The 13,216-nt window shown below is 31.6% G+C and overlaps 1 protein-coding gene across 1 annotated transcript; it reads right to left on the bottom strand.

Annotated features, from left to right (window-relative positions):
- Positions 1-7,729: 7,729 nt before the first annotated feature.
- LOC129230263 (ATPase inhibitor, mitochondrial-like) lies at positions 7,730-8,068 on the bottom strand. Its single transcript, XM_054864664.1, has one exon. The coding sequence runs from the start codon at positions 8,066-8,068 to the stop codon at positions 7,730-7,732; it is 339 nt and encodes a 112-aa protein (XP_054720639.1).
- Positions 8,069-13,216: the final 5,148 nt, after the last annotated feature.

Here is a 13,216-nt window from a genome sequence, read left to right on the forward strand (position 1 = left end):
TAGAAAGATGCGCCATAGTGCATCATTTGTGACGTTATAAAGACCACGCCTTGTTTGAAAAATCGGACATTAAAAAAAATTAACTAAAAAATAATTGTCGAGAAAATGAAAGTATTTTCTAAGTCCATGTTATTTGTTTTGCTTATTCTATCAATTTCAGTGACAAAAAGTACTACTTTTTACTGAAGGAAACAACCCCATTAGAGCTAGCCAAACAAGACTAAGAAGTATCATCTTTCTCTTTTGATAATCAATCGCAACGTCATGTAATTAAAATTATCTAGCATTGGATGCTATTCTTGTGAGCCTTATGGCTACAATGAAAATGTAGTTCCACCAAGAATTGATATATATTGAATTCAACATCGTGGAAATGGCTGATTGAAAGCTACAAACTACGTGATTTGCATTAATTTCTGACGTTTAGTAATGCTTCTTGATTTCTCACTTCTTTCTATGTGGGCCAGATTAGAGCTGCTATATAGATAGGCCGACTCATCATCTGAAGTTTAGACATTTTGGATCAGATTTTTCATTATTGTGCTGCTAGGGTTACCACAGCAAAGTTTCGGATTTCGCCAAATTTGCCAAAAATAATATTTTACTTAATAAACAATTCACGTACCGCTAGTAATTGCTCAGAGTGAACAATCACCCAAACGTGATAACTCGCCAGAAAAGACAACCACTCAAATACGCACTCCGATCCAAAATGGCAAATCTTAAGCTGTTGCGTCGGCTTTTATATATATAGGGGCCTTAGACCAGAATATCCACAAGACTTTCAAAAATACATACAAAAAAGAATTACTAGGCTTATTTGCATTTCATACGCTACGGCATGCGTTTGTTAAACCTTTTATCATCCACCATTAGACGGTAGCTTCAGTGCCCCCTATAGTTTGTTGGAGTTGCGAATTGACTTTTGACTATCATGACGAAAGGTTTTGATAACGCATCTAGTGTTCAATGTTGTGATAATTCCTGCGGAATGAATAACCCTTCATCAAACCCCACTGAGCCAGCACCTCTTTCCAGAAAATAAATGAATTTTAATCTTGTGACGCAATGAAATAATCAACTATAACAAATGTTTTTTAATTCTAAAGATTATTTATATAAGCTTGTTTTTCACTTAAAAGTATGAAAGAATATAAGTATGTACAGTGGCTGCCAAAAGTGTTCGTATACATTTTAGTAAAACCAAAATAGCGCGAAACTGAATTCGAATACAAAATCCAATATTTTTTCACATCACTCCTATGTCATTCTAAATAAAACCCTGTATATTCAGTAAATTACCGCCCATTAGCCAGGGCTAAAGCAGAAATACGTGAAATACACCGCCAGCTCAGTCATTTCCAGCCGAGGACTGCAGTTTCGTGCTTATTAGCACTCATCACCCCGGCATAGGAAAGTGACTGAGCTGGAGATGGAAAACCACTTAAGGAAGCCAAGAGTGCGAAACAAACTGGTAGCTAATATAGAATTAGCAGACCAGACGAGTGACCGAAACAATGGTTCGGTTCAACTCGAAGATTGAACGCAAGGCAAGGTATATTCAGTAAATTACCGCCCATTAGCCAGGGCTAAAGCAGGAATACGTGAAATACACAGCCAGTTCAGTCATTTCCAGCCGAGGACTGCAGTTTCGTGCTTATTAGCACTCATCAGCCCGGCATAGGAAAGTGACTGAGCTAGAGATGGAAAACCACTTAAGGAAGCCAAGAGTACGAAACAAACTGGTAGCTAATATAGAATTAGCAGACCAGACGAGTGACCGAAACAATGGTTCGGTTCAACTCGAAGATTGAACGCAAGACAAGGTATATTCAGTAAATTACCGCCCATTAGCAGGGCTAAAGCACAAAACTGCAGTCCTCGGCTGGAAATGACTGAGCTGGCGGTGTATTTCACGTAAAACCCTGTAGTTTTTTCAAAAGAATGACGAATCTTCTTTTTGAAATGGGTCAGAAAACGAAAAAAGAGAAATAATACGTCACAAAAGTCATCGTGCACTCAAATATTTTCACAAAATTCATGATTAAAATTATCACGTGTTTTTTTTTATTATTCTTACATTGTATTGACATTGTTAAGTCATTTGGCTCTAATTTTTTGTTTATTTATTCCTTAATATTGTGCTTATTACTTTAAAATGGCTGGTATTCGTAAAAAACCACAAACACCATTCGAAATTTGAATTTTTTCCTCACAGTAGCGGTAAATTGGTTTGAAATGTCTCTAAATTAGTTAATTTATTCCATTATACAGTAAAGTGCTTGATAAAATGCTTTAAAGAAATTGAATCGGACGGAAAACAAGGTAAGAAAAGGTCAACTGGCAAAATTGACAAAGCGTGATCAGAGATTTACTTTTAAAAAAATTATGAAAAATATACACATTTGAGTGCTGTAAAAGTTTCTGTAGGGTTAAAATAAATATTTTACATGTAATTTTTCCCTAAAATTGTTCGCCAAGTTCTCTGAATAGCTGGATTAAATGGGACTGTTTTCCGCAGAAAATACGAAAAACAAAAAGCTTACGCTTTTCGTCGCAAAATCAATGATAAATAAGCTCAAAATTTTTTGGGATTATGTCTTCCTTAGAGATAAAAATGAATTCAACATTTCTGGTTAAATTTTTGCATAATTGTAAATAAAAGGAAAACTTACTTAAATTTTAAGAACTTAGTTGGACCAGTTAATCTGGACGGTGAAGGTATTCTTGCGTGGGGGTGCATGTCAGCATCAGGACTTGGTAGATTGGAATTTTTTGATGAAATAATGACTCATGCTGTTCATTTAGATATTTTAAAAACCAATTTTAAACTATTAGCGAAAAATTTCATTATCAGGAACAACTTTGTTTTTGATCAAGATAACGATAAGAAGCACACGGTTTTCAACATTTGCGTCTAGTGCCTCAAAAATTGTCTTAAAGTTTAGAAAATACTCCTTCAATCTTCAGATTTGAACTTAATGTAACATATTTAGAGATATCTGGAGGCTAGATTACGAAAATACGGCTTTGAAACGAAAAAAGAGCTAGAAACAGTAAGACTCAAAGTATGATTTAACACTTACTCAGAAATTACGCAAAAAAAAAAAAAAAAAAAAAAAAAAAAAAAAATGAAATCTATTCTCAGACGTTAAAAGGTGTTGTTGATACAGCATGATATTCTACTATGTCCAGGGTAAGCTTCAAAACTACTGGACCAAGATTAACAATTTTTTCACCATAGATAGCTGCATTATCAGGAATCAACATAGGCTATAATTTATTTCTGAAAAACTCAGTTTACAAAAGTTATGATGGAAAACAGTAAATTTCATGTAATTTCCCGATTAAATGAATAAATATAAAACCCATTGTTATATACAAAATTCGTTTCCTTACAACAGCAATATTAATAGTTATCATAATAAAAATTTTGAATCAAGGCTTCTCTAGAGCAAGCATGACATTTATTGCTTTCTTAGGATTTTTATCCTCATCTATGCCAATAATCGATAACGGAACGAAATAAAAAGACAATTGATTTTGGCAACAGTTGGAAAATAAAAAGCGTTTATTGTCAAAAATTACACAGACCTGCAAAATTCGGGTCATGAAAAAGTGATTGTACGGTATTGCGAGACTTTAATTCTACTGGATGCGCTGATTTCAAGTATGACATCCGTTTTTCTCAATCATAAAGATATTTTCACCAATTGGGCTTTAAAATATAGACAGAAAAACCTATTTTTTCTATTCTGAGAGAAGGAGTCTTTTCAAAACATGTGTAAGTTTATTACTTACACTTACAAACGAATTTATGCATCAAACATACAATTGGAAATCAATTACTAAACATATATATTAATTTTATAGAAATAAGAACATAGTAATAATTAATCATAACGATTCAATTATAACGGAAGGCAATCTTTTCAACTGGCGCTTTTTTCAGCCAAGACTACGTAAAAATGTTTCTCGGCTTTTATTTCACCATGTAACCAAAATATCGCAATTAAAATGATCTTTAAAACTTTTGTTAAAATGTAAAATAATCCTAACTAAAATTAGGCAAATCTATAAATAGCACAAAAACTTCCATTAGTTTGTCTTTGTTCACAATGGGGTAGTTTCCTAAAATGTAAAGGTATTTTTTTTCTGAATGATCATGTTTAAAAACGTAGGATCTGACCATTTCTTAAATAATTTGCTTAAGCTTAATATTTAAAAAAATGCTTAAATCGGTGCACTTTCATTGTTTATACTTCTGCCGATAGCATCACAAATGATGAAATGCCATTAAGTGTTCCATTCACAGAGCAAAATATTTAATTTGCATACTCACGTCTATTGGCAACGATATGGTTCATAGCAAGCGTAGAGCGCAATGTTTAATTCGCTTCTTCATTACCATAACGTGGAAATGCTGTAGAAGAAAGATGCACCAAAATGCATCATTTGTGACGTTATCAAGACCGCGCCTTGTTTGAAAAATGGGAATTTTCAAAAAATTAATTAAAAAGTTGCGTTGGGGAAAATGAAAATATTTTCTGGGCCCATGTTATTATTTTTCCTTTTTCTATCAATTTCAGTGACTAAAAGTAGTACTTTTGCCTGAAGGAAACAGGAACCCCATTTGAAGGAACCCCATTTCAAACACTGGCCATGTTTTGCTACTTATTTCGGAAGAAAATATTTAGTATCATTTCATGATCACCAAAAATATCTCAGTATTTGGCGACAATATCTCTTTGACGGAAATTAATAACAGACAGTTTTACAAAGTAGGGAGGGGGAGCATTATCTAAGGTATCCAAAAACAATAACCGCAAATTTGGAAACATTTTAAATCGCATCAAGAACCCACAATAATTGAAATTTCGCAAAACAACTAAAGCAAGTACAGTTGGGATTACGGGCGGCTACATTTTTTAAAACCATTTGTGTTTCAATAGCCATATAGAAAAAGCTTTAGAATATGTTCAAATAATAATAATAATAATAATAATAATAACAATAATTATTGATAAATCGTTATAAGCAAGTGAAATTTCATGTTTTGGAAATTCTTCGAATTCTTTTTGCATAAATGTCGTGCTTTCGTTTCTAACTGAATGCTATTTCGGTTTTTAGACTTATTGCTATTTTACTTTTATGGGTGAATCACATCAAAGCGGGGGGTTTTGAGTTCTTTCAGGTAAAACAGAAACGAATGAAAGCAGCGATTGTTTCTCACAATTATTACTGCCCCAGGCAACGCCGGGTATTTTTAACACGGTTTTATTAGCTTCCCCTGTATGTATGTATGTATGTTGTAACGGAATCTTGCAGCTCTAATTTCGCCCACTCCCTGCGATCGCATTCTTTTGAAATTTGGCACGCGACCTCAGACCCGATGACAATGCAATATTATATAATCAAATTAATTAATTAATTAATTAATTCTTTTAATTGTTAGTTTCCTCCAATTTTAATCAGTATTTAGGCATAAATTCAACAATGTGAAAAAGAAAAAATTTTAAAAAATACATTAAAAAATGCTTGCAAAAATTATTTTAAAATATCTACAAAAACCATTAATTTTTATTCATCAGAACAAAATTTGTTCCAATGTTCCAAGGTAATTAGAACATGAAATATAATTGTTTTTAACTAATTTCATGCCAAAATTTAAATGAGTCTTCAATTGGAAATTCATTGCTTATCAGACCATTGTTGAACAAAACTTTTATTCAAATGCATCTCAAATTTTCAAAGTAATGTAGATATGATTTCCACACACATAAATCGATGACTAAGATGGATTAGCTGGATTAGACAATAACTCCACAGGCAATTTATCAGCGAAGTTGAATGCTTTTAGAGCGCGGTTATTACACTTTAAAGGGTACAGTTGCTCTTTTTGGAGTTCGAGAGACCAAGTTTCGAATGCCACCCAAGATCTTTAGTCGCTTTTTTTGGGCAAATTTCATGAATATAAAAGATTTTGAACAATGTTGAAATGAATATTTTTTCGTAAAACAAGTTAAACTAAAAAGAAGAAAATTAAATAATAGTTTAAAAAACTAAAAAAACACGCTTTTGTAGCAAAATGACCTAAAAAGTGAAAAATAATGTTTGGATGATAGTAGTTGACCAATCAGTTAAGTTTAATGTAATACAAAAAAGCGTGGGGGGCTTCTTATCAGTTGTCTTGAATTTCTTCCATTTGTTGTCCATGCAAAAATGTAAATTGACAGCACCCCACGGTTTTTTGTATTACATTAAAATTAAGTGATTGGTCAACTACTATCATCCAAAGATTATTTTTCACTTTTTAGTTCATTTTGCTACGAAAGCGTGTTTTCTTAGTTTTTTAAACTATTATTTTATTGCTAGTAACATAATAAAAAGTTAGATTGATTAATAATATATAAATATTTTTTAAAATGTACAAAGACTTTTGTGAGATAAAATTTCCGGCACTTTTTGGTTTTTGATTTTAAAAAAAATAAGTTTTAATATTTTTTTAAAAAATGTTTATGTAGTTTTGTTGAAAATTGATCATAGATCTTATAATTAAATACCTATTCCGAAATATTAATTCTAATGGATAGGGTCCTATTTCATTAAAAGTCGTAGGCATACGAACACTTTTGGGAGCCACAGTATATGATTTCTTAATTACACACTCAAAAATCACAATTAATATCTTTGTATTTAGGAAATTCCAGAGCTGTTGATAAAATTTAAAATAAAAATTTGAATGAAGATGTAGGCGGGGTCTACAACTTTGTACGAATAGCTTTTACAGTATCACCCATACTTCTTCTCTCAATTTTTAATTTAAATTTCACTGACTCCTTTAGAATTTACCTAAATGTAAAGATACTAAGATTAGCTACAGTTTTTCAGTGTTGTAATCAAAAAATCCTATACTTATTTTATAGAATACTCTTTATTGCGAACCAAGCTTATAGAAGTGATCTTTAGAATTAAAAACCATTTTTTATATTTTTTATTTTAATTACATTACAAGAACATTATTTTATTTATTATGATGCAAGTAATAATATAATGAATGAGACAAGAGATTTAAAAAAACTTCAAACCAGCATTCAAGAGTAGCTTCCAAACTAACTTCAGAACTATTAAGTCATACAATTGGGTTGTTTATGTTAAATAACCCCCCAAGTTAAGAAAAGATAAATAAATAATCTGAAAAATTTTATTAAAATGATTCACTTGCTTTTTCTGTTACTGTCCAGGTTAGGAAAGTAAGCAAGTTTCCAAGCTCTATTAAAACGAATGTAGTACGATTATTATAAAATGGAACATGATGACTTGGCGAAAAGGTTTACCATTGTTAAAATAGTTGTCGCCATTTTTTCTCTTGGTATTCTCAATTTTGCATTTTAATGGAACCTACCATGCTAGTAAAAAACTTACTTTTTATTTGGCAGATTACTTGATATTTTAACAGGTGAATTCAATCATTTGGCGGATTATTATTTTTTTTTTTGTTTGTTTTAATTGATGTTGATATTTGTATTGAATCAAATAATATGAAATATGAAATGGTAGTACTTAATAAATATACATATACCCACTCGTTTAGCACTTTTTTTTCAGAAAGTTTTTGTGAAGAATAGCACAAAAGTTTTCAACGTTTATTAAAATTCATATTAAATAAATTACCACAAAAATCTTAAATTTGATATACACAAAACAAGGCTTCTTTTATTGTACTTTATTATCCACACTGGTTTGAATTTTCATTGCTCTTAGAGCTTTCAATGTTACCAAGTTTTCCTTTCTGCTTTTCGAGCTCTGCTTTCAATCTCTCAACCAATTGCTTTTGCCTTTCCATATCTTCTTTGAGCTTTTGTATTTGTTCCTGCTGCAACTTTCTGAAATACTGTTCTTCGTGAGCCTGTTCCATTTTTCCAAAGGCCCCGCCACTTTCTCTGATGGAGCCTCCAGCACCTCCACCTTTTCCTGCCCCGCTGCCCAGTGTACCAGCTTGATCACCATTGCAACGAACTGGGTTGAATAAAACACTCATCAGTCTGCTTCGCAGAAATTTCGACATAACTTACTATGAAAAATGTTTAATTTGAGAGTCTACTTTAGAGACTTATTCTTACGTAAATTTTTAAAACCTACCTTGCTTCTTATGAGACTTTTTATTTAATCTTTTCAATTTGTTTTCGTTGTCACACGAGAAAGTATAAATAAGTTTGTTAACAAAAAATCTTGTTGCCAGGTTCATAAGGCTATTTAAATAATTCTTGTTGCCAGGTCCATAGAGTTATGTAAACAACTTGAGTCTTGTCAATCTTAGCATAAACATTGAAGTCAGTGGTAAACGTCTGAACACATTTCCGACCACTTGACCACCACCACACTAGAGACTAGTGTCTCTAGTATTTAGTTGGAGATACTTCGATAATTGAGAATCTGGCGAGGTCGTCTCATTTTTTGCGTAAATAATTTTATTTTGGTAACCCTTCTGATTTATAGCAACCCTATGTTAATAAATGTTTCCGGTCTCTTTGTTTAGATTTGCAAAGAAAAATATCTCTTGCGCAGGCGCTGGAGCCAAAAATTTACGCCAATGAAGAAAGATCGCCAGATTCCCAATTATCGAAATATCCCCATTTAGTTGACTTGACTCACTAAATTTTTATTAAAATGTACAAAAGTTTGCAGGATCTATTTCGATGTTTCTAAAACAGAGATGTATTTGTATCTGCAGGGAGTTCCGTTTTAACCTGCAAGACCTTCATTTTCATAACCGTTAATCCTAGACGGATACTTCCAATTGCAAAGATGTTCAAAATCAGATGTACAGTTAAGATACCGAGAGTTAGAAGCAAAAGTAAAATTGAGTCAAAAAGTACAAAATTTAATTTTTATACGGGCCCTAGGTCCTCTAACTAATATTTAGAGAAATAATCTCCATTGAAACCTATTACTGACACAAAAAACTTGACATTTGTGCGACCAAAACTTAAGGAGATATTCCAGTTCAAAGATTTTAGGGACCATACAGAAGATGAGGTTGGGACTTATCGCCCTTTCAGAAGAATAGCAGGTCGTTAAAGTAAGGTAAAAAAAAGGTATTTATATTTTTCATTGCTTTTCAAAAATTCATGCAAATGTTATGCCGTGATACGCAAAAATACACTACAAAACCTCGAACATTTAAAAAAAAACACACTCTATGCACACATATAATTTTAAACACTTGTTAACAGCTATATTTTCTCCCAAAAAGTGTTATTGACGGCGAGTGAAAAGTGGTGTAAGTCACAAAACGCTGCGTTTCATATCTCGGTGAATATTGGTCGTATTAATTTCAAACTTTTTGTGTTGGAATAGTTTTTCAACGGAGATTATTTCCCTAAATATAAGTTAGGAGACCAGGGGTCCGTATAAAAAGTTAAATTCTGTATTTTTTGACTCATTTTTATTTTTGCTTCAAACTTTCAATGTCTCACTTCCTCTTCTGATTTTGAACATATTTGCAATTGGAAGAATACATCTAGGACTAACGGTTGCGAAAATAAAGGTTTTGCTTGTTAAAACGGAACATCCTGTATATTTTTAATTAAAACTAGATATCAATTTGATTGATAAACATATGAATTCGTTCTGTTAATCTGGAAAGTTTTGTGTTAAAGTAAATTTTATTTTGCTGAAATCAATACTATTGTTGAGGTAAATGCAGCATTGTGAAGGGCCTTGAAAATGCTGCCAAGTTAAGTTTGTCCCAACAATAAATCTTTTACTCCGTATTAGGGCTGTGACATTGATGTCGCTGTTTTCACGATTGATGTATTAGAGCGATGCTTCCTTAACACCGATGTCATTTTTTTTTTTTTTTTGTATTTGAACAGAAAAATTGAATTACAAGAAGTTCCGTACCGAACTAAACGAGCCTACTTTATCGTTCCACCAGCATCGACTTTCTAGTACTAATCAGTATTTTCTAATTTTCTCTAATAGCTAAGACTGCAAATTATGTCAAACATGTCTTTTTAACAATTTTAACTGATTTCTAAAAACCCCGAAAATAGCTTAGTCAAAAATCTGCTCTATACATGTTCAGAGAGCTTTTTCTAACATAATTTGTTTGAAGCAAATCCGCCTTTAAGTTCGGAATCTATATTGATTTTAGTTTTCCCCGTAGGAGCTAATGTTCAGTTGTTTTCGAACTGTTCAAAACTGAGCGAAAAAGTGTTCAAATTCAAGTCTTTTTTGATGTTTGTCCTTTGTCAACAGCTTTTTCGAACATAGTTTGTTTGAAGCTAATTCGCCATTAAGTTCAGGATCTATACTTGCCTTAAATTTCCCCGTAGGCGCTTACGTAAAGTTTGTTCAAAGTTGAACAAAACTGTTCAACTGTTCAAAGTTGAACGAAAGTTTTTTCATATCAAAAAGTAAAACATGGGAATGAGGTGTCCTCGCCACGCTCTTTCGAGCAAAAAAAAAAAAATTATTCCAATCGGACTATTCCCTCAAAAGTTACTGGGGGGGGGGGGAGATTGGAGAGGAGGACAGACCGATAAACTCACATTTTCCCCAACTCAATACTCTTCTTTGCAATTTAAATTTTTTTTGATATTTATTTAGTTACTTTATTTATTTGTAACATTTTTTGTTTTTAACGATAATTTTAATATGCATTAAACCTTCTTTCGTGCTTTTTTCTTCTTTCTTTTATTTTTACGGGAAAGTAGGCTAAAATAGGGAGGACGGTTATTATACTTACGAAAACACAATTGTGGTGAAAATTTTGTCGTTAATCAGTGGATAGGACATCTCTAAAGATTTTCTTACAGGTATCTATTAAAGGTTGTATTGTTTGTCTTATATAGTATCAATAGTATGGATATAATTACAGGCATTATAGATGCATTAGTAAATTATTAAGTGTAAGAAAAATTTAGGTAAAAATTTAAAAAAAAAATAAAAAGTAAAAAAGTTACGTCCATAGTCGTTGTGACAGTTTTTTGAAACACAGTGGTCATGTTCGCATTTACGATCACGTAAAGTAGTGGTCAAAAATGGGACGACTACGTCACACTTTAGATTTCATTGGAAAACGTTAACGAACCTGGAAACTTCCCTTGTAAACTGTAACTTGAAAACTGGGTACAGAATAAGTTTTGTGCTCCCACTATAAGTTGATTCAAATGCTTAAGTTATTTTTCTTGTTTGCTTTTGAGATATGTATCATACCATTTGAAAATAGTCAAGGATGCATGATTGAAACACTTTAATTTTATTGGTTCAAGTGTTTCGCTAGTTAAGTCGTTATAATATTTTAAAAATATTCCATAAAGTTGAAATACGAGCATACATTTCGATAATTGAAGCTTTCTTTGTGAATCCAAGCATCGTTTGAGGTTTTAAAATGTTTTCAAATTGTATTTTTTTAGATGTAGTGGTTTGAAATTGCGTTTAATTACAATGTAGTTAGTTTTTTAACTGTAGTTAGTTTGTTAAGGAAAGATACTTGAAAATTCTTGGAAGATTTTCAAGAAGTATCTTTCCTGAACTGTGTGTCCAAATAGTTAATCTTTCTATCACGAACCCAACGTATTTGTTACTTGTACCGTAATTTTTCTTTTATTATTTTTCTTTTATTTTACACGTTGTTTTGTGAAGTGACATTTTTTAGCTTAATTTTTCTAAATCTTCATACCATCCCAGTCATGTTCAAAAAAATTAGTGAATAGTTTAATTTATTCGTACCGTGCGCAGTGCTTAAGGGGGTCCGGGACACATTTTGAAAAAATTTTTATTATGTACTTTAGAGTTTTGAAATTTCTTGCACTGATTCATCATTTATTTAATAAGCAAAATCATAACATAAATATGAAAAAAAATTATTTTTTTATTTAAATTTAATTAGTTTTCTTCAAAAAAATGGGGTTGCTTTAAATTGCTATAACTCAAAATATTAATGGTCAATTTTCATTTTTTTTTCAAAAAAGTATGCACAAATATCTAAGCTTTAATTTTTATTCGGCGATTTTAAAAATATTGATTCAATAAAAAATAAAAAATATTTGAAAAAAAATTTCGAAAAATTCGAAGATACTTTTTTTTAAAAAAATCATAATTTTTGCAGTAAACGTTTTTTTCAAATTCGCCGAATAAAAATTAAAGTAAACTGCTTGAAAAAGATATCCTCCAAGTTTCATTACTTTATCTCTATCGGTTCCTGACTTATAAGAGTTTGAATGCAAGAAATCGGGAAAAATTGCATCATGGAGAAAAACGCGTTTAAAGTTTTAAAGTTAAGTACACATTAGTTAGATGCATGCAACAAAAATAACTATATCTTTCGTTCTATTTAAGGTAGAAACAAGATTCAAACGTCTTCTTAAGCAAAAAGAAACGGAGCAATTTTTCAAATTATAAAAAAAAAATTGCAAAATTTGACGATTTTTGTGTCCCGGACCCCCTTAAATGATTAAAAATTCTTATTTTACTTTCAGAACTTGAGCATTGCAACTTCACATTAATTGTTTAAAAGGATAAATGTTACACGCCCTCTTGACATTCAAATACTGAAAGCAAATCATCTAACCTACTTTATAAATTCTAAAAAGCTCTCGACTTTAAAAGGTCTTCTGTTGCTCTACATTTTGAGCAAATATATTTAAAATATAGCTGCTCAGCAAACGACCGCGGTTGGCGGTTCCAGTGAAAATGAATCATCTGAGTAATAGAAATTCGGACGATAAAATTTTTTACATCGGTGTCAAGGCTTGGCGGTAGTTCGATTCGAGTACAATTCAAGAAAGGAACAAAAAAGAACAGCTAGGAACGATGATGAAATACGAGAGCTATAAAATGCGTGTCATATTCCATCAAAACTCGAATGGCAAAGTAATTGAAAAGCAGAACGAAAAGAAAAGAATAACTTTTTGGAAAAAGTTTGGTGTCTTTTGTTCTTTTGTGAATTGTATTACGTCTGGTTTTAACGGCTTTAAGCATTGATAACTTTCATCATGATCCTTTTAACATGTCTTTTTTTTTTTTTTAGAAAGATTTGTTGTATTGGTTATCCATTAAAAAAAACTATAACAAAAAGACATCATTCAAATCTTCAAAAGAGCTATTTTGTTAGGTTCAAGAAATTTTTACACCATTTGTGGAGTCCGAAATAAAAATTTAGCAAGGGTGGCAAAAAAACATGGTAGAAAGTAAGAAATCGTTGGGG

Source organism: Uloborus diversus, chromosome 9 (assembly GCF_026930045.1).
Source record: "Uloborus diversus isolate 005 chromosome 9, Udiv.v.3.1, whole genome shotgun sequence".
Taxonomy (NCBI): domain Eukaryota; kingdom Metazoa; phylum Arthropoda; class Arachnida; order Araneae; family Uloboridae; genus Uloborus; species Uloborus diversus.